The following is a 24,541-nucleotide window of genomic DNA, read 5'->3' as shown; positions in this document are numbered from 1 at the left end:
ACACTCGTGCAACCTGTACCGCGGCGAGCCCCTGAGAAACCGGCATTATGCTCGAGCACTGTTGATGATATGAAGCTACATACGTTCCGTCCAAAACTCGATGTAACGACAATCTCGACATGCCCTCGACCATTCGTCCATATACGAGATAGCAATCAGTCAAGAAGTTCTAGACATTTGACTATGACCATGACCCTCCAACGTCAATCCAAAACTTCATCTGCGTCTCGATACAACCTCATCTTCTCTCCTATCCACCAGCCTCTCTCCTTCGTCCACCGCCGCTCGTCCAGAGCTCAACTTTCTCCCATCAAGGCGCAAGGCCGTCCTGAGACCTCCTCCACTGCTCCCGCTGGTCGCAGTCGCCGTCGTCGTGCCGCTCGGTGTCCGTGTTCCCCGCAGCTCATCCCGGCTTGCCTTGCGGAGCTTTCGTGTCTCCACCTTGAGCCCCTGCGGCTTCTTGGAGCGATACGCAGCGGCAGCGGCAGCAGCAGAGGCTTCGACCGCGGAGGCGACCCGGAGCGGTGCCTGTGCCTGTGCTTGATCCAGGCGGTTGAGAGTGAGGTTGAGCTGGGATGGCGTTGGGAGAGGCGGCACTGGAGGTAGGGGGGATGAGAAGAGCGGCTCGGGGGCGTCTTCGATGAAGCTTTTCCAGCCAACAAGACTCTCCATACTCTGTCGGCGATCGAGACCAAGGCTCTTCCGTTTGATTTCCCCCCTGCTCCTGATACTCCCAAAAGAACCCTTGCGGCTTGACTTCTTCAGTGATGGTTTACCCTCAAGATCCCGTTCTGCCTTTTCCCGGAAGTACGCCGCCCTTGCCTCCTTCTCTCGCTTGTCCTCACGTTGCCCTGATAGCCACGGCGAGGAACAAGGAAGCTGGGGATCCGGGTCGTCAAACGGACGCCAGTGCGTGCGTGGGGTCACTGGCGTTCGAGGAGTTGCGGGATTACCATGCTCGGACCGAACACGTTTGCGGAAGAGGCTGCTGATGGCGGAGGATGGTGTTCGCGGCATAGGGGTGCTGCTTGGCTCGTCCGGAGTCGGGGTCTCGCAGATGACTGTGGCCGCTTCTTTGTCGACGGGCACCGAGGATGAAGCTCCAGCTGAGGCATCACCCTGCCGAGTCGAGGGACGGGGGGTGTCGACGGGCACAGACTTCTGGTTTGGCCGTTGCTTCTTGAGTTTGGTCGACTGAGAGAAATCCCGTGTCGTAGTTGAAGGATAAGGCTCGTCATCGTCCTTCTCCGCCGTGACTTGTGACCAGCCCGAGCTTTCAGTCGAGTCTGACCATCTAGAAACGTCGTTAGAACCTTCAGGCCCGTCGATGCTCTCGCGGGGGAACTTCAAGGCCCTTCGTGGGGTAGCCGTAACGGCCCTTTCCAGATCCCTGAGGGCTGCCCTTTGTTGATGGCGGTTCGGCACGTCAGGGAGACGCCTTATCGCCGGGGGTGCGTTATCATGGCTTCTGCTGAGCTGGGCCTCGTTTAGCTCTCGTAAGGGGTATCGGAGGCGCGCCTGGGTGTCCCTGAGGTTCAGCATCATTCTCGACCGAGGAAACGTCCCCCCCGTCGGTTCCTCTTCATTATGCTCTGGAGTGAAGCCCGAGTGCCCTACTTGCGGCTCTATGTTGAACAAGGCCTTGCGATCCACGTTTCTCCGAGGCTGTGTCGGGGTTATGAGGGTGGATGATGAGCGCTGAAGACTCCGTTCCGGTGACAGATTCGGGTCTAGATGGCTGCGTAGCTGACGCTGTAGTCTCCGGACTGTCTGGTCTTTTTCTGCCATCATACGGCTTTCCTCTGCCATTTCATCAGATTCGCGCTCACGGTCGTGCAAAGCACCCACTCCAAGGATGCCAATCTCTGGAGACACATCCCCAGTCAAGGCATCAAAGAGTCCTGACCATCGACGATCGCCTTCTTCCTTGTCCTGGGGCTTGGGTCGGTTGATCTTCAAAGGCTCTGGCTGAAGAGCTGATATCATTGATTCGGCATCATCATCCCATAAATCCGCTGAGAGCCCCTGAGGCAGCTTGTCATCGAGACTATGAACTAGCTGGGCCTGGTGAGAGTCCTCTACACAGATCTGCCCACCAGCAGCTCCGATGACCCGTCGTGTGAGGGTTCCAGGTGTCAAACGCTGGCCTGGTTGAACAGCAATTGGGAAACGTGCAAGGGGGCTTTGTGTGACGGTCGATGTAATTGCGTAGGCGTTGTATTCGACCGCTTTGCCTTTGGCTTTTGGTGTCGCATAGTCCGAAGTAAGTAAACCTCCAGCGTGCAATCTCGAGGTTTCCGGTGAAAGGGGGCGATCTTGAAAGCCATTTTGCAGTCGTCCGAGCTGTCCTTCTGGTTCTTCTGCGAGATGTGACGTTTCGACACAGATCTTGGGCGTTTGGAACGAAGGCTCTGATTGATCTTGGAGTTTTCGACTCGAACCAACATTGAAATCTGTTGGATCTACCAAAAATTGTTCAGGAGGCGTCTCTCCTGTCATCATATCGTCGTCGTCATCGCTGATACTGCTCTCAGGAGCTTGATCAGGTGTCATTGAGAGAAGCAACTTGCTCCCATCTTCCAGCTTCGTTTCATAACATGACAGTCTATCAGTCTCTAAATCGGTAACAGCTACTACAGTTAGTCTCGCAAATAGATAGAATAGTGAATGCGAGGATGTCTTACCATGCTGTTGGGGGTAAGTTGGGTCCAGCCCGTCCTGTACATCGACATTGGCCTCAAGGCTCGCCTCTTGAAGGGCGTTTGTTTCGGACAAGTTCGTCTCGTTTCCAATGTTGGCGAATGGAATATCCAAAAGAAGACCCCGCATATCGCCAAGATGGAGCGACAAGCGCGGAAAGTTAACACTTGGGGGCTCTGGCCTGACCGTTGCCACTGACTCTGTATCAGACCCAGGTTCAGTTCCGCCTCCAGACCCCTCACGGTTGGCATCGTCCCCAGACGCCAGTTCTCGCCGAATACAGTCAGGTATCTGGGGAATGACGAGGAATGTCTCCCCACGAACCGACCAGTAACATCGTTTACCAGGTCGAGGGAGCTCGCAGGGCCGGTTTTCTCTCTCAGAGTTGACCTTTTCGATCAAATATAGTCGCGTGTATTCCATAGGCGAAAGACGGGGCTTGTCCAGCTCATATCTCACATCAGTGTCGTCTTGTTGTGTCTGAACTGTCGGCGAGACAATGTCAGGTAGAAGTTGATCCTCTGAGACATCCTCGATCGCTTCCGTGAGCGGCTCAACTTCTAGAAGAGAATCCTCATCAAAGCAAGATTGTGTTGTTGATACAGTTTTTAGAAGGGGGCGTATAACCTCCATGTCGTGACCTGAGTTCGAACCCAAAGCATCCACGCCCGAACTTGTATTGTGACGAAAGATTTCGGTTTTGAATACTCGTCGGCTCTTCGTAGAGGCCGATCCGCTTGGAAGAGGGACACTCGCATTCTCAGCAATTGCCTGAAGAGAAGCCGGGTCGATAACCATCCCTTGTTTCAGTTCTGACCGAGAAATCATGTGCTTGAGAAACTTTTGCAGGACCTTGGGTGTCGCGGTTGTGCTTAGAACAGAATCCGGAATCGGGGGGATAGGAGGAGCAGGAGATGCGGGTTCTTTCGTCTTGGAACGCTTTCCTTTCTTGGCCGGGGTCTTACTGGTAGGCGGCGGATTCTTTTTGTGGTCGGGCTCATTCCCATCATCTTCGTCATCCTCGCTGTCGAGACTGTACTACCATTCTCGGCTTTTGAGTTCTTTGGGTATGAGAAGGCCCAGCATGGATTTTTCGAGCGATGTCATGTCAAACTCGCGTGCGAGGGGGTGCTGAAGGAACTCTGTTTTCGAGATATCGTCGGGATAGCAGAGAATAGGAGGAGCATGCAAATCTCCAGCAAATCTAGCACCGTCTGTCTTGGCGGGGGAAAACTCGCGACCAGGCATACCTTTGAGAAGGGGATTGGGGACCGGAGGTGCTGAGGATGGAACGGGTGATGCTAATGGTGATGCCAAACCAGATCGCCTGGCATCAAATGAAGAAGTGGCGCTGAAGGTTTCTTCAAAGCTCTGCGTGCGAGGGGAACTGCTGAGGATTTGCCAAGAGTTGTGCGCGGTGCTTGCGCGTGATTTCAAAGAAGAAGATTCGGCAGATGTTGCTTCAGTCGGTACATCACTGGGCGGTCTTTGTCTTGGGATGGTCTCTCCAGCGGCATTCAGGATCGATGAGCAGATTTCTCCCAGCTTCTTGGTTTCTTCGTGGTATCGGACGAGAGCCTCTCTGGCCTGGGGGTATTGGGGAATGTCGCACCAGCAGAGCAATTTCATTTGAATGACCTGTTGGCGTTGCTGGGAAAAGGGATCCTGCGACATCAAATGCTCGAAGACGGCGAAGCGAATGCTATCGCGAAGGCCTGGCGAATACGGGGTCGGGTCTCGATCATCTTGATCCTCGAGGAATACAGCCGGCGGAAAGAGGGCGTTGAGTAGTGCCATGATCTGGGGTATCTCCTTTCGCAGGTCGGCATCCTGGGTCAGTTCTTTGATGAGTATCTGGGAGTCCCGTTAGTGAAACGCTCACTATGTGTCCATCCGGGTTGCCTTACCCAACTTCGGAAACCGGCGTGAAATCGCTTGTACTTGGCAGAAGTTGTACGATCAAGTTCTTCAAGAATATGAGGATGAGTATCATTGACGGGAGGAACCTCCAGTCCAGACTTTTTTGCTTCAATCACGCGGGTGCGCTGAGCCTCTACTGCAGCTTTTGCAGTTTCGACACGACGCAGACGATCAATTTCCATCGCATCCAGGTACCCCAGCGCATCCATGACGCGAGCAGAATCGATTCCCCCATCCTCGGGCCGTCGGAAGACGTTGCGGACCATGTCCTTTACCTTGTCTCGAAGATTTGCGCTGTAGTCAATACCTCTGGCAGTACGAATGGCGGGCCACGCTTCCTGGATTTCGGCCTGAAGAGCCCGGTCGTTGTCGAATGATAAGAGTCGGCGCTGTAAATCCCGGGCAAACCCGCATTGGCGAGGGCTGAGTTGATCATCCTCGTTGTCTGTCAGGCGAGTGAGAGCTTCATACCCACTGCCCAGCCACCACTCTTCGAGTTCGGCGGCGAAAGGCGGCATCCCTTCTTTGCTGGCTACGTCGCGATGCTGGGGCCGGACATTCGAGTGGATAGTAGTAGGAAAGGGTGCAACAAGGTAGTGAGGTTCAAGGAGCAGGACGAACTAGGTAGAGAAATGGTCGCCGAAATGAGTGGGTGGGGTAGAATCGCGGGTGAGGTTGCAGGTGAGGGAAGAAGTAGAGCGCTCCTGCTCCGGCGGTTTCTCACCTTTGGGCTCAGATATCAGAGATTCACTGGAGAAAGTAAGCAAGTAAGGTTAATTTGTGTAGCAAATCTTAGCCTCTGCACGGTCTTTGATTCGATGACGTTTTTGCAGCGCGTTTGGACTCATGACGAGGTCGTTTGTTTGTTGTGCTTGGAGGTGAAGGGCCGTTGTTGAAGTTGCATGCAGGAGGTCACGTGGGGTCCCATTGTCACCACATCGTTGCGACGGCTAAAAAGGGGCCACCAGTTGAAATCGGAGTTGGGCATTATTGCTGTGGGGGGGATCCTGCGAACAGGTAGCGAGATATCGTTTGCTACCTATGCATTCAAGGTTTGAATATTGTGGCCATTCTTGGTTATGGCGGATTCGGGGACGCGCAAGCAAAAGGTCTAAAACTTGAGCGTGGTTCGATGTTGATGTACCTCCCTCCGCAAGGCAGTATCCGAGGTTGACAAGCTAGTAGTACTATCTACCTACCTAGTAGGTAGCATGACAATGCAAGGCGTTGACAACTCACCAAATTCTCTCTGGCTCAGCTGAGGTCATCTCAGCATTGTCGGTGACATTCACCCATGAACCAACCTGACCCCCTGTCCTGCTGAATTTCGATTGACGAGGCCTCCGCCTGCTGGATCAAGTTGGCTTCCCCGCTCAACGGCGCCATCACAGTGGCCTTTCCAGCGCCCTGCCTCCCTAGCGCGGTCCTGACGAGGCCTGACGGGTCCCTGGAGGGCAACATCATGGCGGGCACATCAGTTAGAGGTGCAGTAGTGGTCGCCGAGTGCCTGGATCATGTCGTGCGCCAAGACTAGTCAAGGCCAGACTGAGCGCAGCAGTCTGTCACTGCACGAGGTACGTACCCTTTTCCCTTTTTCTTAGTACAATTAGACGGGCCCGTCTGTTTCGTGCCACGACGCCCGCGAGTCTCTGCTCCCTTTTTCCCTCCTTTGTCTGGGCCTCATCACGAACTTCTTGACGGCACGGCACGTCAATTGAATTCAGGGTTCTTCGCCGATGCTCCCAGTGAGCTTGTACAGCCAGCAGCCATGATTTTGCGGTATCCAGGTCGCCTGGTGCGACGCCTTAACGGGCAGGTCAGCTTTGGTCACTTGGCACCTTGGACTGGCTCGCGGGTCCGTCATTGGGGGCCAAGCAGTGCTACAAGCAGGCTGCGCTTTTCAACACAGAGCGGCAAAAGAAGAGGTACGTATGGATGCTGATTTGTCTGTTTCTGCACATTCTATTTTTGTTTCGTTACTGTACGTTTCTGGGGCCGTGATTGCATATTCGTTCTGCATCTGCTGTCTTGTTCAGGGGTCCAGCTTCGGCATCTGGCTTCTGCCCAGTCCGGCATCAACCCGAGCCGTCACTGAGATCGGCTTATGGCTTACATCGTGGTGCTCAATATGCATCTCCCATGCAATTCACGAGCCGTGTTTCTGATTTGCAATATTTGGATCTTTGTCTACATGTCGCCAATGGCTGCTTCATTCTTGAGACCCATGGCCTTTGATAAGCAGCATAGGCTACCATCCATGCGCTTCTTTACTTTACCATGTGGCAATGATCAACGTCCAATGCCGAGTGAAAACTGACATGGGCAAGTAGAAGAAATCCCCGACGATGCACAGGGCCAACAAGGCCCCAACTTCTCTGCAGAGCCCACCCTGCTGGCTAAGATGGGAGAGTCGGCTGCCACGACTTTTGCATCCATACTGGTGCTGGGCCTTGGCTTTGCGGCTGCTGGTTACATCTATCACAAGACCTACAAGATGCTTGTCCTCTCCAAGATGACTCGTGCTTTTGAGCCCGGTGATCCCGTCCTCGAACTGGCCGCCATTGGCAAGGATGTCCCCCATCAGGGTGGTTCCAGTGAGCACTGGATACCCCGTCCAGAGCAGGAGCGTATTGACGATATTGTCATGGGACGCAATGTTGGACACTACCATCTTTTGATTGGTGATAAGGGCTCTGGCAAAAGCAGCATGTTGATTGACGCAATGCGCAAAAATGATGGCGACGGTGTGGCCATGTTTGAAGCACATGCCGACCTCGAAATTTTCAGGATTCGTCTCGGTAAGGCTCTCGACTATGAGTTCCATGAGGACTATATCGGAGGCTACTTCAGCGAGAGGGGTCCACGTGAATCCACGGCCTTACTTGACATTGAACGCGCCCTCAACAAGTTGGAAAAGGTTGCCATGCAGAAGCGACGAGAAAGGGGCAAGCCACTGGTCGTCATTGTTAACCAGATGCATCTCCTTCGCAACGATGAAGATGGGCGAGACCTTATTGAACTCTTGCAACAGCGGGCTGAGCAATGGGCTGCCGCTAACTTGGTCACGATGGTCTTCAATTCTGACGACTACTGGATCTACGAGCGTCTGAAGCAGCTGGCCACCAGGATGGAGGTCCTCCCTGTCACTGACCTGCCCAAGCAGCAAGCTATCTCGGCCCTCCAGAGGTATCGTCAAAGATATTTCAGGGAGAATCTTGATAGTGCGATACTTGAGGAGATTTATGACAAAGTTGGTGGTCGTCTGAGCTTCTTGAACCGGGTGGCCAAGAGCAGAGATATGCTTGGAACCTGCGAGAAGATCAAGGACATTGAGAAGAGATGGTTCCTTAACCAATGCTGGATCCTCGGCCCTGAGATGGATGACGATGTTATGGATCAGCAGAAGTGGGCGGTAAGTTGAGGCCATGCTGATTGACCTGGATTTGACATTGACAATTGTATAGGCCGCTGCCATGTGTCTGGCCAAAGCTCTGGTCGACAAGGAAGAGGAGATGTCACAAACTTACGACCCCGATGTCGGCCACATCCTTCCTACGTATCCCTTCCATATTGCTCAGCAGATCATGACGAGATGCGACTTTATTCGGGAGCTCGACAGCCTGAACCTGTTCAGCATCACCAGCCAAGCGGATGTTCGAGCGAGCAGCGTTCCGATGCACCGAGCTTTCAAAGAGATCTGCGCCGAGCCCAACTTTGAGAAGCATCTGGAGGGTACGATCCAGAGAATTGCCGACATTGAGAGTTTGGGCCGAACTCGCGAGCTGGTGGCCAAGGACTTGGTCCTGGGCGGTCAGTACGAGATCGAGCAGAACCGAAAGGGCATTACGGTGAAGCTCAAGGAGGCGGAGAAGGAAGACGATTAAACGCCTTCATGATTACCCTGGTCACGTTCCTTTGGAGAGAAGTCAAGACTAATGACGTTGTTCCTTTGTATTTGGATGGATGGTTTGGGAAAAGCCGGGTCCCTCCGGAAACGGCTGGGAGAGAAGAGGTGAAAAGGCGCTGGTGAATGGATGACTTTGGTCTCTGGTGAAGCGACCTGTACAACAGCTGACAGCATAGATTTTCTTGGCTCATGTCGACACAACTGTCAATTTCCCTAGAGTACTCGTAATGTTTAACAAGAAGTTATTTTGTAGTGCACCTTGGATCGCTTGGGAGCTCTGGCAACGGAGCTTGGTGACTTGATGCCTGACCCACAAGGCAGCAACCCCTGGTTGTCACGAAAACACCCAACACCCGACTGTAGCTCGCCTCAGGGTAACGCGCCGCCAGTTTTTTCCTGCAGCCCCACACCCTTTTTTCAAATCTCCTTACCCTACACATGTCCTCTTCGCGCGTGCTCTGAACAAGTGAAAAGACATCGACGCCTAGAAGCTCATCGATGTCGTCCAACGGCGCCGGCAATAGCAAGTGGCCTGATTTCCGGCTTGCGTCGACCCTCTGGTCCCTCATGGGCTCACCGTCCAACGGGCCAGATAAGCAAACTCCCACCGACCGTGCCGAGAATCACGACCACGACCGCGAGCAACACCAAGAGAAGAACCCAGACGCCGACCGCGACGGCGAGCCGCAAGAGTCATATACGCCCGCCCAAGCGATGATGGATTCCGGAGAGCAGGCAATTGACGGCCTGGGCGGCTTCGATGGCTTCGAGCACGACCCCCAGGTCGACACAGAGGAAGGCGCGCAAGAAGACGACTTTGGCGCGCTCGAGATGTTCGACAGCAACGCTGCACAAGCTCCCTACTCCTCGCAAGTGAACGACGCGTCTTTTGACAACCGGGCCCCCGAGGCGATCATGGATGAGGATACACCTTCATCCCAGAACCGAAAATCCAAACGCGACAAGAAGGAGCGCAAGAAGAAGGGAACCACCACCGATAGTGCATCTCCCCAGATCCCGACCGAGGAAGAATCTTCGCGCAAGCCCAGAAAGTCCAAGAGAAAGGCTGCCTCGCCAGTCGAGATCCCCGACAGCCTCGGCGAAAACAATACATCGACTGCCGACCAGGCCCAGCTCCAGGAAGCCTCAGCTGTTGATCTAAATGAAGAAAACACCGTCCCTGCTACACAGCCAAAGCGCAAGCGCAAGGCCTCTGATTCCACCGATGGGAAGCAACGCAAGAAGCGGAAGCCCCATGATGACGAGGCTGAGTCCCAAGACGTCGTACAGGGAACACAGGAAGGTGAGGAGCCTTTGACGGCTGAACAACTCAACGGCCGCGACACTCAGGCCGCCTCATTTCTACACACCAGAAACGCGACTCGTGCGGATGCAATCTATGATGATACTGCAGACAGTGCCCCCGATTCACCCAACGATGCTCGCCTGCAGCTACGTGAAGCTCGTTCACGAGAGGGTAGTGCCCCTGTCAACGCACATCAGGACGAGATGGATGTCGATGCACCTATCTCTCAGCAAAACCCTGGCGATGTCACCGATCGAGATCTAGGCACCGACTCGTTCGCACTTAACGGCTCCGCCAACGCCGCTGACCATGATGTCGAGAACCTAGCCAGAGAAGCATGGAATGAGCATGTCAATGGACAAACCCACCCTGAAAGTCAAGACCCCTATGGCCAGCCAGATATGGAGATCCCAACTTCAGCTCAACGTCCCCAAGCTCACGATGTATACGACGTTCCTGGCAGTCCCATTCAGACCCCCCATCCGCCCAGCACCGCCCCCAAGAGAACGCGGTCTTCGGCCAAGGGTTCTTCGAAGAAGGCCAAGCCCACATACTTTGAAAAGTCACCATCTCCAGAGGTACAGCAAGATGGACTTGCTCCCCTGCCATCACCTTCTGCCACGACACCCAAGCCTCGAGGTCGAGCTAAGAAGGCCACAAGACGTAGAAAGGTCGAGCCCCAAACATCCCAGCCCATGCCAGATGACGATGAGGAGGGTGAAGAGAGCAGTCAAGCGCGTCGCAACCGAATGTCCGGTTACACCCAGGGCCGCTTCAGCGACCAAGAGCTCGGCCGTATCGCACAAGCAGTTGAGAGCTACCGGGTAGAACACGACATGCAGCAGTACCAGCTCAACGAGATGATCCACGCCCCTGGAGGCACAACTGCCGGCGATGAGCATGCTGCCCTCTGGATGCGCATCTTTGAGACTTGCCCAGACCGACACCGACAGAAGATCATCAACATTACTCGCAAGAAATTCCACAACTTTGTTGCTCGTGGTACCTGGACCGTTGAGCAGGACACTGAACTTCGCGACCTGATCGAGATCCATGGCACAAAGTGGTCCAAGATTGCTGCCATCATCAACCGCCACCCCGAAGATCTTCGAGATCGCTACCGCAACTACATTGTTTGTGGAGACTCCCAGCGAAAGGACGCCTGGGACGAGACGGAGGAGGGCAACCTCACACAGTATGTGATGGAAGCTATGGGCGCCATTGACGAGTTGCGACGCATTCAACCATCCCGTGAGCTGCTTAAGAAGCCTTACGAGGAGCTCATCGATTGGCAAAACATCAGTGAGCGTATGATGAGAACACGAAGTCGACTCCAATGCATCACCAAGTGGAAGGCCATGAACATCAAGACCCATGGTAAGGACAAGCTGGTATCAACTCAACCTGATGCTCCCATCACGTTCCGTCTGGAGAAGGCCCGCCGGCAAATTCAGTCGATGCCCGAGGAGGAGCGTTACCGCATGATCATGGCGATCCAAAGCTCACCCGCCATGGATGAAGCAAAGATTCCCTGGCAACGGTTGGTTGACAAGCGATTCCGCAACAGCTGGCATCGTCCGACCCAGATGCTTCTGTGGCGACGCCTCAAGCAGACCGTCCCCAATTGGCAAGAGAAGAGTGTGCGAGACTGCGCCCAGTTTCTCACAGACCTCTACAACCAGACCGGCCAGCTTCCCAACGTCGATGATGACCATTTCGACGACGCCGATGAGATGGTGTTTTTGAACACTATTCCCAAGGCCACCGTCCCCGGCTCACAACACGCGAATCACAATGCCGATCCCGTTAGTGACGCTTTCATTCGCGAGGAGGAAAATGTTGAGCCCCAGTTGGGCGAATACCCCGTTCCCGATGAGCATATTCAGCCTGACTTGCCGATCGAGCCAATGGACCATGTCGAATCATCTGTGCCCATGGCCATGATGGAGCCGGCCGCTCCCGATGCCCCTATTGCGCCTATCGAATCCGCCGACATTGATATGGTTGATCCAGCTCTCGCCATGGAGTCCATTGAGACTAATCAATCCGTAGAGGCTGTAGAGACGGCCCAGCCTGAAGAGACACCCCAGCCTGAGGAGACTGTCCGATCCGAGGAGCCTACTGAGACTCTCGATTATGTCGAGCCCGCTCCCCCCAAGGCAACTCGCACCGCGAAGAGGACAGGAATGGGCAGGGCGAAGGCACCAAAGGCCCCCAAGGCGCCTCGCAAGTCGACAGTCAAGTCCACACCTTCCAAGCCTACTCCCGCCAAGCGAAGCTCTCGACGTCACACAGCTGCCTACCAGGACCCTACTGAGGATACTGGGGCGCAAGCTGCCGAGGCACAAGAGGTTGAGCAGCCGCGCCTGCGTAAGAGAAGGGTCCTCTCCAGGTTCCGCTCTATCAATGCCGTCGAAGAGGTTGACCCCAACGATTCGGACAGCGTGATGGATGATATGGAGGATCTTCCTGCCCGTGTCACTGTCTAATGAATGACGGATGATGGTGAGGAGGGCAGAGGAGATGCGAGTGCCTACTTTGAGGCTCAAGAAGTACGTAGATTTTTGGACCGGGTTCAGATGGGGACTTTCATAGCATGCATGTATGAGTAGCCATAGCGAGGGATGTTAGCGGAGAGCTAAGCGTGTAATTAGAGGTCTCTCAGGGTTGCTCTGCTCTACTGATGGGGGACAAGGAGACGTGTCAACGACATTGTTTTTGTAAGGAACCGTTTTTCTCACGAACAAAGAACTTTCTAGTCACAATTTAAATTCATTATCACGAACACTGCGATTCTACGTGTCTTTGAGGGGATCAAGTTTTGAAGTTTGTAAAGTTTTGGTATCATATCTCATCATGCCCTACTTGATCATCTACTAAAGCACCGGTTTTGAAGCCTCCATATGGGGCAGATCATTCAAACACATCTCCTGCTCCAGACTCCACTGCCGGATATCCCATTCCTAAGCAAAGCCATCCACCTCAACGAATCTCGGGATCACGCATGAAGTCGGGGATAGACAGTCCCCCGGCGCCGGGCTCATACTGAGCTGGATCTCTTTGCACACTGCTGACTCTGACCCGTCCAACGTCTCCTTCAGCACGGCGGATAGCGCCATCCACAAGTCCGACGGCGTCGCTGACGGGGTTTCCATCGCGGCCGGGGGCGAAGGCGGACTCGTTGTCGAAGGAGTAGATCTTGATACCGCGGAGGTGCGTGTCCTTTCCGTTCTGGTGGTTCTCGAGGATCTGCATCTGCAGGACCCAAGCGACGAGGGTGTTGCCGTCGGGGTCGCCGCCGGCGCCGGCGACGGGGACCTGCTGCCAGCCGACGGGGTTGTCGAGAGCCATGGTTGCGAACTCGATGAGGTTGTTCTCGCCGGTGCCGGCCTTGAAGACGACCTTGGTTGGGGTGTACGACTCGTCTTCGTTGTAGTCCACGTAGAAGCGAATGTCGCGGATGTCGACGCGGCGGGTGAAATACATTGTGAGCTTGTGTGGCTGAGGACCGTCAGACCTGGGCATGTCAGTTTCTAGTGCATACAGGGGGTGATGCTGGGTGTAGACTTACTGCCAGTACATCTTAAGGTCGTCGCTCTTGAGCTCTTCAACACCGTTACCGGGCTTGTGGCTGCTAACGGTGAAGCGGGCAAGGTTGGAGATTTCCTTGAGGCCAGCGGTGGCTGGGTCGATGAGATGGGCAACCTCCTCAACATCTTCGTCCTCGGCGGGCTCGTCTTCCTCCTCAATGCTTGTGGTTTCGGCCTCGTACTGCTCGGGAGACATGGCCTCGTCGTCGTCAATCTCTTCCTCCTCATCGTCGACTTGCTCGGCGCCTCGGTTGTTGTAAGGGCTCGGGATCTGAGGGGCGGCGGTGGTGCCGGGACGGGCCATGCCCAGGACGCTGAGGTCGGGCTCAGAGCCCGAGTCGTCGGAGTCGAGGAGAGGCATACTCAAGCGTGGGTGGTCGGCGGGCTGAGCAGCTAGCATGTCGTTAATTTCCATTTCAACTTCATCCATTGCCTGTTGGAGTTGTTCTTCAATGGCCGAGTCGATGAGATCGAGAAGAGACTCGTCCAACTCGACACCGTCAGTGTCGATCAAGTCGAGGTCTATCAAGCCGGTGCCCGGAATGATTGCACGACGCACGGCCTCCGAGTAGCCAGTCAAGTTCTCAACAACTTCCTCGACAGCGGCGGCTTCCTCGTCAACGTAGATGGGAGCGTCCAGCGCGTTGAGGGAGGCGAGGAACTCGGCCTCCTGAGCGATGGTTGAAAGGTTCTCCTGGCCTGTGGAGTAGAGAGGGATGTTTGTGCACCCGCCTTGGCGGTTGAGACGACTGTTGCACTTGATAGGAAGTTCTTGAAGGGGAGCTCGCTTGAGGGGCTTCTTGTTCTTGAGGGGAGTGTGCCGAACGTTGGTGGAACGGCTGCGGAGAGCAGGCATGTTTGCGGATGGATTGCGGGTTCTTCAAGTGATTGATGTAGAAAAACGAGCAATCGAGAGAGGGGATCTTGGGTGAAGAAGAATTGAAGATGTGCGAAGTTGAAGAAGATGAATTGGGTGGTGGGAAGTGTTGAGTGTGTGAAGTGGTCGAGGAGAAGAGCAAGAGGTGGGAGAAGGGTGAGGACCTTTCTGGTGATTTTTACAATCGTCCGAAAAGGGAAGATTTCAAAGTCCAAGTGAGGTCATATCCTTGATGCCAGTGACAGATAATCATCATCAAGAGCTTCAGGCGCATTTCAACTGGTAGATGCGCTGCATCCAGAGGCGTCACTTTGTACTTGCACTAACAGGGGGTTTGGCACTGGCAAAGGCTGCATGAACGACACTGCAACTGGCAGCGCAATGCAAGCGTGGGGCAAAATACTTCCAAAAAAGAGATGGGACGAAAAAGAAGACGACGAAGAGGTAGACCTACTCACTTCTATAAAGCCGAAACCGGTTCGGAGGAGGTGCTCGACGACGCCGTTGATCGGGAGGCTGATCGGGCGTCCGATGCAGCGCAGCAGGGGCATCAGGGGTTACCAGCGCCGCCGCGGGTGATGCCCCCTGGGCCGGAGGAAGTCTAGCAGGGCCGCTGGGAGTTCCAGCGGGTGAAGATGTGTTCGGTATGGTACCTCCAGGTCCTTGAGGGCTTGAAGCGGCGGCGGCGTTGGGAGTGGTATGGGCAGCAGCTACATGGCGGGCACGCCGCGAACCCCGCGTGATATCCATGGCAGCAACAGCAGCAGTAGGCGCCTACCCGATGAACGACAAACACGTGCAACGGTTTGTGGCAAAGGGAACCTGCACTGCAGACTGGCTGTCCTATCCTGTCCTTTCACTGCAAGGCGGCAGTCAATCAATGTCAATGGCGACTGGCAGGACTTGCATGCGCAATTCGATTTACACGCGCGGGTAGGGGAGAAAAGTGACGTGAGTGGGTGGTTTGTCGTTGAAGCGTTGACGCGTGGTCACGTGTCATTTTCACCCACTATCATCTCTTTCGTCTCTTTGTGTTAGTACCAGCCTCAACACCATCTCAATTATCAAAACTGCATGTCACCACTCTTGGGCATCACCGTCCCTTGCTCCTCTTGCGTGATCAGTTCCACTTCCCCTCAATGAGAGAATTTACCCCTCACGACCTGATTGAAGCTCACTCAAGCGAGCTGTGCGCTTTCATCCTGACCCCAGAGAAGGGTCCTGATACCCCGCCAAACCAACCTCTTTTCTGCCTTGCCGATGAAGCCATTCCCCTCCATCCCCGCATCCAACTAGCCTCTTGGCCGTTGGTCCCTTCGAGCAGAAGCTAGATTTCGACCTTTTTTCAGGATTCGATCCCGTCCCTGCCACCGACCGCTACTTACGCGAGACGCATTGCCAACTTTGAGGTTGTCCTGCTGTGGGTCGAGAGCCACATTATGCCTCTTCCGGAGCCGAATGCATCTCGGAGGCTTCGGACTTTGCTTTTCGCCGCCACCCGGCATCCCATCACATTGAAGCTCAAGGTTTCCACTAACTGGTCCCAGATATCATCACGCCTTGATGATCTTCGATGCCGTTGCATTCGATTCAGAGTCTTCCTACAGTGAAATCAATGAGGCCAGTTCCCATCCAGCCTCCCCCGCAAAGGCGCCCTGACCATGTCAGACAGCCAGCAAGCATCTCCTTACCTTGGTCCTGGGTACAGCATGTCTCAACCTTAACCTGCGAGACCGCACCAAGTATCTGAGTGAGGCATGCAAGTGATCGCGTGGTTGCGCGTCAAAGCCGCATTAGCGCTCAGTAACATGAAACGACAGCTTCTCTGTGATCTTCTATGGAGAAAGGAGTTTCTTTCCCCTTCCAAGTTGGCTTAGCGAGTTCTTTTGCTGCACGACCTACGTATGTCGTTTAACTTGAAGCACCGCCTGTGGGCCTCTCAGCCAGCCTCACTTACAGCCTTGATCCCAGCTCCTCCACCCGTAGCTAGCTCGCCTCGTCTGCCTCGTCCCATTGGCAACGATCTGTGTTCTGTTTGCAAGCTACCGGCATCGTTGAGATCCTTTTGCCGCTACCGGCTACGTCATTCTCACCACGACTTATCTACCGGACCTCCCCGCTCGCCACGTCGGCTTACAGACCTTCAGGGACCTCCCATGGACAAGACCCTTCAAACTTCTCAAGATCCAGGCTTGAGCCCACCTTTTCTTTCACGCATGTAAGTCAGGGCTCGCTTGCATCCATCTCAGCTATTCTCTGCGGCCGATGCAATCTGGCGCCGAGGCTCCTTCGAATGCCTCCATCCCCACACTGGGACCTCCAACGATGTCATTTGCAAGGGTTGATTGAGAGAATCAGGGCCGAGTCGGCGTGATGAGGATCTTGGAGGAACTCTGAATACAGCCTCTTCGTCGAGAGCTCGAAGGCATAAATATCGAGGGCATCTCGATGGTGGCAATCATGAACCAACAGCTAGCAAAGCAGCAGCAACAGTAGCACAAGAATCGAGGGCTTCTCTCGAGTTCGCATTTCGGTTGATGTCTCTTGATTCTTTGCCCTCTATTGAAACATCTTTGAGATCCCCTACCCCTGATTTCGACATGTCCTCCCTACACACCCCCAGCGTCACCCGCTCAGCTCGCAGCACACCTGCAGCCAATGTGTCGGCCTACAGCCCTCCAGGAGAGGCTATCAGCTCCCCAAACAATGACAGTGTACCCTTTGCACCTCCTGGCTCCCCTACAGACCAGCAACCTTCACGAAACTCGGAAGCCGACACCATTGTACCCCTTCAGCCCGCTCCCAGCCATGAAGCCATTCGATCAAGACCCGGTTCTCGTACTGGTGTTTATGCCACTCCCAAAGGCGCAACTCGGTTCTCTCATGATGTAGATCCTCTCCAGCATTCAGGGGGCTCCATGAAGTCTCAACGGCGTCGCTTCCGCGAAGACTGGGACTTTGATCAAGAGCCCCGTGACCACCCTACGCTCGGCGACTACGAGCGATACTGGCGCAACGAGGGTCGCCCAGAGCGTTACACCTCTCGGAGAAGCAACTGTCCTCCCCCGGCGTTCATGAACCGTCGTCGAACTGCGCCCCACGACTCTGATGAAGATCTCTACAATGATGATCTCCGCTACGCCAAGGATCCATTCGAGAGTTCCCGAGGACGACGGCTGACTGACGAAGAGATGGGCTACCACCCAGGTCATCTCAACCATCAACGCCGTCCCTCTTCAAGCCATGGTGTCAACCTTGCCTCGGGCCGCCTCGATTGGAACAATCTGACTGCTCATGAGAAGGCCCAGGTGATGCGCCTCCCCTTGACCCAGTGGATGAACTCCGATTTCAAGAACCACTTTGTGGCCAGCCTGGGAGAGTTTATCGGCACCACCATGTTCCTCTTCTTTGCTTTTGCTGGTACAGAGGTTGCCAACATTCAGTCCAACACCAGCGCCAAGACTACTACGGGAGAGTCGACTGGTTTCTCCGTCTCTACTCTTCTGTACATCTCCATCATCTTTGGCTTCTCTCTTATGGTCAACGTCTGGGTTTTCTTCCGCATCAGCGGTGGTCTATTCAACCCGGCTGTTACCATTGCCATGCTGATGGTCAAGGCCATCAGCCTGACACGAGCTGTCTGCCTTTTCATCTCCCAGATTCTCGGTGCAATGCTTGCCTCAGTTGTTGTGCTTTACCTTTTCCCAGAGGCGTTCAATGTCAGGACTACACTGGGAGGTGGAGCATCCCTGGTCCAGGGAGTGTTCATCGAGGCTATTCTGACGGCTGAGCTGGTGTTTACCATCTTTATGCTTGCCAAGGAGAAGCACCGTGCCACCTTTATCGCCCCCGTTGGTATTGGTCTGGCTCTGTTCATTGCCGAGATGGTGGGTGTTCAGTTCACTGGAGGTTCTCTGAACCCAGCCCGAAGCTTTGGTCCTTGTGTGGTTACTGGCACCTTTGACACTGAGCATTGGATTTACTGTAAGTCTTGGATTCGTGATTAGCTTTCGAATACTAACGAGTAACAGGGGTTGGTCCCTTTATTGGATCTCTCATTGCTGTGGCGTTCTACTGGTTTATCAAGACTCTGGAATACGAGGTGAGTCCCTTGCTCTACAACATTGGTGCAGGTTACTAATGGATTATAGATGGCCAACCCTGGCGCTGATGGTGATGATGCCAACGACCCTACCAAGAACCCCGAGAAGCGAGCCGAGATCCAGGCGGCCAAGCCGCCCTCTATCCAATTTGGCCTGGGCAAGTCGCCTTCGATCCGCAGCTAAACAGGGCTTTATGAAGCATGACCGAAATGACTGCAAGACATACGATAACATGAACGATTTCAAGAGAGAGTGAGTGAAGGTACGATGGAAATGGAACAATGGACAGATCAACGATCGCATTCGATGAACACACATACAAGACGAAAGAAAAAGAAGGAAAACTGTGCGATATGAAGGAATGATTCATGTACACATCTATTTGGAGTTTTGGCGTTTTTTGCTTGCTTCCCGGCGTATTTGACCGCCGGAAGTTAATGTCCTCCAGAAGAAGGGGGACTGGTAGAAAGGATAGACAGGCGAATCAATCTATGGTGTATCCTTCACCGACTCTTTTCATTGACAACATCAGTCACGTACTCTTGTTTATGCCTCTCATAGCGTGAAAACTGCCACCATCGTCCCGTGCCTTCTGGCTCTTTTTCTCGTTACGCTTCTGCACCCAAGCAACTCTTGCAGGGTATTCTCATAGACATTACAGGCAACTCGTCACTTGACACGCAATCAAAGATCTACGATAGGCTGTTTCACACCAAGTGCCACGAATGAGTTGTCAAAGTTGCTTTGATTCTGCCATCTCCGAGATTAAAAAGTAGAGGTGTAAGAACATGGGTAGAGATCATGCCTGGACCCACGAACCGCAGTCAACAGGCTGGACAAGCTCATCCTCCAAATCCACCATTACACCCAGCGGCGACGTATTCCGTTCCAAAAGGTCGTTGATGATATGATCTGGAGTTGTTGTGGTTTGGCATTCGATGGCCGCTCGGTGCTAAGTCACCCTTCAAAGCGTCGAGGTGATGTAGAGTGGTCTGTCTCTGGATATCAGTGAGATGTTCTGAGTTGATGTTCAGAGGAGTATACATACCTGACGAATCTTGTTGTTTCAAGCTCCAAGTCGCATCATTGGTGGTGGTTGATAACCCAAGTGATGCTTTAGTCGTCATCGAGGTTGAAGGCAACAAGGATGGCTTCCTCCACGTGGACAGAAATGATGACGGTCTCCTGGTTCTGGCGGCGGTAGCGTCGCCAGCTCCCGGCTGCGTGGATGTACACGGACAGGGAGAGCAAAAAGACGATGAAGATGATGAGGCCAATTCCGACCCCGCCGTTTTCGGTAACTGGCTCCAGCAGGGGGTCGAAGTCGGAATCATGCGAGTTAGCCATTGCGGTGGAGTGGTGTCGGGTGTTGTTGACGGGTGTTTTGGGTGAGGGTTGGAGTGATGGGTTGAGTTGATATCTAGGCTGTCGAAGTGTTTTCGATATCGTGGCGAAGGAAAGGAGAGAAAGGAGACGACTTCGTCGAAATGAGTTAAGGTTTTATATGTCGATGGCAACAATAGATCTTGTTTTTGATATGAAATGAATAGATCTAGGTGTGTATGCCTTGCATTGTGTTGAATTGATGCTCAGATTCGGCACCTGGCGGCCACTGACAATGACGTTGCGATAGGCTACGGCAGAACTAGCTCTGATCAGAAATATCTTACTTCAGGTTCACTTCTCTTATGCAGCACTCTCTTGTGCCCGTTTAGGAATCCTCAGATCGACCTCTATTTGTGTGCCCAGCACTGGCTCCCAAAATCACCAAATCCACCCTGACAGTGTCAAGGTCGGATCTGATGCCGAGCTGAGGCTTTTCACTTGCCGCCGTCCCTTAAATTCCATTACGAGCCTCAGTTGATACGAGTCCCAAATTGACTGAAGCAGTGACTTCTTAACTGAAATCTGATTTCTGGGAGTGTTTGAAGTTATCCAATGAAATGCTCTGGCTCACGAGGTGCATTTCCGCATCTGGGCATGAAATCTTGAGACCGGTAGGAGAAGCATGCAGGCGCAAAAAGAGCCACTATTGTATCATTCATTGACATCTGATTGCTGATTTGGTATATATTGGCCTTGACAGGACACTGAAGATGGCAGAAACGACGTCGAAAGTATGTCCCGAGCGGGGTGGTCGTCGAAACAGCCACGTCGACACACAGAATCCGAATTATCGCTCTCCTCGTCAACAAGCTCACTAAGAAGCCCCGTTGGCTCAGTGGTAAAGCGTATCACTAGTAATGATAAGATCACTGGTTCGATTCCAGTACGGGGCATGTGAACTTGTTTTTTGACCTTTTCTCCTATTTTTTTGGTTGAGTAAATGAATGGTATCTTGAAAAGTGCATAATTAACCGTCGATGATGGATGGGTTGTGTGATGTCTTGGTGGTTATCTTTTTGATAACGGTTCCCTCCTAGCAGCTCACGTGGTGGCTTTACGTGGATGGGACGCATGCCTCATGGAAAAATTGATCAGGTGCTTCTAGAATCTGACAGGAACAAATGCTCGGACCGTGGGGGTTGGCCCTGGTAGTACATGGAAAGGATGATGTTGGTAGAGCGAAAGGACTTGAAGTGATGCTGGCTTGGTTGAAGCTGAGATGAAGCAGGACGAAGCGATAACTCAGAATACGAATCTAGACAGGGCGCCCTCGCATTGGAGCAAGCAAGTCGGCAGCAAGACATCGTCGCACAGGATTCGACAGGGAGGCTCTGTTGCCAAGGAGTGAGTAAGTTTACACGAGCCAGACACGAGGTTTCGCGAATATCATCCTCATTCAAATATCCTACCCTGAACCTCTGGCTCGAGTGATTGCGCAAAGTGCTCAAATCCCGATTAAGATAACCATCCTGGCCCCGTGAGAGATTAGGTAGAGACTCTATGGTCAGGGCAGCCGTAGTTGGGCTGGTTAGATCCCGTGGTGTGAGTGGCTCGTGATGATGGACATAGATAACTCAGGTCAGGTCCCAACGGCCACGTTCTGATGCACAGCAGCCGTGATGTGATGACCTCACAAGCGTATTTCATGCATACATGGCACACCACACTACCTTCCCCCAGACAAAAGCGGAGATGGGCCATCTGCGCGCGGGTGCAAATGAGCAAAAAGGCGCATGCGGGTTGCTTAGTGTCATGGGCATGAGCCCTCATGAGACCCTTGCCCCCCTGGGGGAAGGACGCATTCATTAATGACTTTTTTGTCTGGAATGGGAACAGTTTCACGCGACGGGTAAAGAGAAGGAATGAGATTGATTTCTTGTGTCAACTGGTCTCGGATAAAGCGAAGGGGGGGTGTTTGGGCAGCTCCAATCTTAATAGTAGGGCAAATTAAGATTGATGTCATACGCCCACTGGCCCCCTGGAATTGGGCATGTATTGATGGTGATGGGCAATGCCGAGCCGAGCTTCATTTGCCTCGAGGTTAGCTGAGTGGAAATTGTCATCTTTTGAGGACAGCTACATGAAGTTTGAGGTCTGCAGTCGTGATTGGTGATGCACGTGAGATCCATGGGTTGGATGGTCGCCGATGACTGCTGCTGCTGCGCGCGTCAGGAGTAAAACGAAACACGGATACTGTAAAAATAGATGGTTGGTTATTACATCTCATGCGGTCCTGTCATGCAGGAGCGGCAACAGCTACAACAGCTATCGGCTTCTCCGCATCCGTCATTCACTTCATCTCTCGCAGACGAGGAAATCTGATGATGATGGGGGCGTGTCAACACTCCCTTCTCTAAATGCTATCTCGGCTCTCATTTTACCACTTTCTCAATAGACCCAAGGCAAGGGGCATAGTTCAATAACCAGCCAATCTCGTGTCCGAGAGCCAATTGGGGCCTGGAAGACACATAGAGGTCGACTTGTCATCTGCGATAGCGTGCGGCTGTTGGCATGACGAGACTGTGAGGTGCTTGCATGATGCGCCCTCCTCGTTATCCTTTGTCCATTAATTAGATGGGTTATGGTTACCCAGACAAAGGAGACGCCATGTCTTGGGCCCTTTTTTCTCGTGCTGACACTTGGATCCCCGAGGACCTGTCACTTGGACACAAGTCTATCGTGTTCATCTAACAACCATGTAACTCAACTTCGTAGTGTCTACTCGATCGATGTCTTTGCTGATGATCATTCTCGTCTCCTTTTCCCATCTGCCAAACAAAACATTCACACCCTCCATGCATTGACCGCACACCCCCTGAAGGCAGGTCGCTAATTCCAGGGGACCTGCTGCCCTAAGCCCCGCTGGGCAGTCCCTCTGAACCATTAACCATTAACCGCTAGGGAGTGGAGGGGTCTAGGAGCTGTCCCCTGGGCGGTAGGTGGGGGGAGCCTGCCGAGGGAGATGCGCCAGTCGCTAGCTCCAAGGTACTACCCGTCCCTTGGAACTTGAGTCGGGGATGCGGTACGGCCTTGGGAAGGTACAAAGTAAGTTGTTTCGGGGGGAACCTGCCGACCTTTCTTTCACCTCTACTTTCTTTCAAACCTCCTCCCTCCCTCCCTCCATCTCTCATCTCTCCTTCATCATCCAACATCTTCTTAATTCCTTCCGTGATACCCTCATATCTCTTCGTTCGCATTATATCCTCCATATTCTAATCGCCCGCCATGACTCTCACCGATGAGGAGCTCGACCGCGACTGGCAGCCCAACGGCCGTCGCCCTCAATCGTCCGTCTCCCCTTTATGCCTCCCCATTGACGGTTGAAACGATGCCGTCGATGCACTCGTCAGTGGCGCGCGCGCAGAGCTAACCGTTACATCCTCGACAGAACCATCGCCCGTTCCTTCTCAGCGGAGCTGATGGACATTTTTCGCATCGAAAACTCACTGAGCGACCTGGACCAGCAAGTCCACGACAAGTTGGTCTACCACTTTCAACTCCTTGACCAGGGCGCCGATGCCTAACCTCGTATCTACAGGAAGCAAACTGTCGACAAGAACACGGAGGAGCTTGCCTCGCTTGAGGCTCGTATCCGTGAGATGGAGGACCGCCTCCGCCGCTCCGCTCCGGGCGGATCGCGACCCCCTCTGCCCCAGGTCGCCAACAAGGGCGCCGCCGACGACGAGCAGCAGCACAACCAGAACCTTCAGGCCGAAGACGCTTCCAAGGATGACGCCAAGGCCCGTTCACGACCAGGCACCGCCCGCGCCACCCAGCAGGCCCCGTCCTCGGGCAACATGCCCCCGACCCCGGGTGCCAGTGAAGGTGAATACTATGTCGTCACCCACGCTGACTTGCGAGACGGGCCCCGCTGACGAGAAGATTGACTTTCAAGACGGAGACCATGAATAGAGAGCATAAGGACGACATTCGACTATAGGCCATTTTAATCTTCTCACAAGGCCCAGTCAAGTCTCAGGAGACCAAAGCACCCCCTGCCGCGGTGGATCTCATCTCACACGAGCATCATGTGCGGAGAAGGCCATCGAAACCGCTCACTTGTCTCAAGACCGGCTCGATGGCACCTCCGCGACCGGGGTTAGCTTCGCATTGTAATTTTTGGATGTTCACGAATCAGGCCTGGGCGCATCACCAACGTTCATGCCCACGGCTGTTTGTCATGTATACTGGTTGTTGGAGTTTCCGGGGACTGAGGGGAATCAAATGATCCCAGGCGCGCCCTCCCTCGGGCCCCCTTTTATGTCGTTCGCTACGAAAGATTCCCGGCGTTTTATAGAGGCAGCATCGCAACATTTTTGACTACATCACTCATCCTCTCGCTCTCGGTCGCACGCACCACATCTGGCTGTTGCTCACTCGACGAGGTTAGGACATATATTTCGGCTAGGGTTCGCTGCATGGGAGGATACGGGAGGGGAGGGATTCAATCGTTTGGACGAGGGTGCATCTGGATAGGCGGTATCATGTGAGTGTCTTGTTGATCGACACTTGGAGTGATGGCAAGTGCATCACCATGTTGGAGTTTATATGTCAATCGAGGCATCACCAGGTTTGTGTCTACCTTGATTATTCCACCTAGGCGGGTAATACATGCTTGATTCCTCACACATTGTTCACGTCCTTGTCAAGATTAAGTGTCTCGATTTGAATTCAGTTGCTAACCTTAGCTTGCTGCGTCATATCGAAATGTACCATTACAATAGCTGACTTGTACCACACTTGGTCATAATT

The 24,541-nt window shown here is 53.6% G+C and overlaps 6 protein-coding genes across 6 annotated transcripts; 4 read left to right on the top strand and 2 right to left on the bottom strand.

The window, feature by feature from the left end:
• Positions 1 to 216: 216 nt before the first annotated feature.
• Positions 217 to 5,138, bottom strand: NCS54_00659800 (Hypothetical protein; the record flags this gene model as incomplete). Its single annotated transcript, XM_053152050.1, has 4 exons — positions 217 to 2,630; positions 2,685 to 3,724; positions 3,815 to 4,554; positions 4,608 to 5,138. The coding sequence occupies 4 exons, from the start codon at positions 5,136 to 5,138 to the stop codon at positions 217 to 219; spliced, it is 4,725 nt and encodes a 1,574-aa protein (XP_053008025.1).
• Positions 5,139 to 6,388: 1,250 nt separating this feature from the next.
• On the top strand, positions 6,389 to 8,504 carry NCS54_00659700 (Hypothetical protein; the record flags this gene model as incomplete). Its single annotated transcript, XM_053152049.1, has 3 exons — positions 6,389 to 6,545; positions 6,951 to 8,032; positions 8,085 to 8,504. The coding sequence occupies 3 exons, from the start codon at positions 6,389 to 6,391 to the stop codon at positions 8,502 to 8,504; spliced, it is 1,659 nt and encodes a 552-aa protein (XP_053008024.1).
• Positions 8,505 to 9,025: 521 nt separating this feature from the next.
• NCS54_00659600 (Hypothetical protein) lies at positions 9,026 to 12,322 on the top strand (the record flags this gene model as incomplete). Its single annotated transcript, XM_053152048.1, has 1 exon — positions 9,026 to 12,322. The coding sequence occupies one exon, from the start codon at positions 9,026 to 9,028 to the stop codon at positions 12,320 to 12,322; it is 3,297 nt and encodes a 1,098-aa protein (XP_053008023.1).
• Positions 12,323 to 12,815: 493 nt separating this feature from the next.
• On the bottom strand, positions 12,816 to 14,279 carry NCS54_00659500 (DOC domain-containing protein; the record flags this gene model as incomplete). Its single annotated transcript, XM_053152047.1, has 2 exons — positions 12,816 to 13,350; positions 13,405 to 14,279. 2 exons carry the CDS (start codon positions 14,277 to 14,279, stop codon positions 12,816 to 12,818), a joined length of 1,410 nt encoding a protein of 469 aa, XP_053008022.1.
• Positions 14,280 to 16,900: 2,621 nt separating this feature from the next.
• On the top strand, positions 16,901 to 18,586 carry NCS54_00659400 (Hypothetical protein; the record flags this gene model as incomplete). The annotated part of the gene is made up of 3 exons (XM_053152046.1): positions 16,901 to 18,284; positions 18,332 to 18,402; positions 18,452 to 18,586. The coding sequence occupies 3 exons, from the start codon at positions 16,901 to 16,903 to the stop codon at positions 18,584 to 18,586; spliced, it is 1,590 nt and encodes a 529-aa protein (XP_053008021.1).
• A 4,428-nt stretch (positions 18,587 to 23,014) lies between these two features.
• NCS54_00659300 (Hypothetical protein) lies at positions 23,015 to 23,664 on the top strand (the record flags this gene model as incomplete). The annotated part of the gene is made up of 3 exons (XM_053152045.1): positions 23,015 to 23,076; positions 23,178 to 23,267; positions 23,328 to 23,664. 3 exons carry the CDS (start codon positions 23,015 to 23,017, stop codon positions 23,662 to 23,664), a joined length of 489 nt encoding a protein of 162 aa, XP_053008020.1.
• Between the last annotated feature and the right edge of the window lie 877 nt (positions 23,665 to 24,541).

Source organism: Fusarium falciforme, chromosome 5 (genome assembly GCF_026873545.1).
Source record: "Fusarium falciforme chromosome 5, complete sequence".
Lineage (NCBI taxonomy): Eukaryota > Fungi > Ascomycota > Sordariomycetes > Hypocreales > Nectriaceae > Fusarium > Fusarium falciforme.
This window is presented reverse-complemented; position numbering and strand designations above follow the sequence as displayed.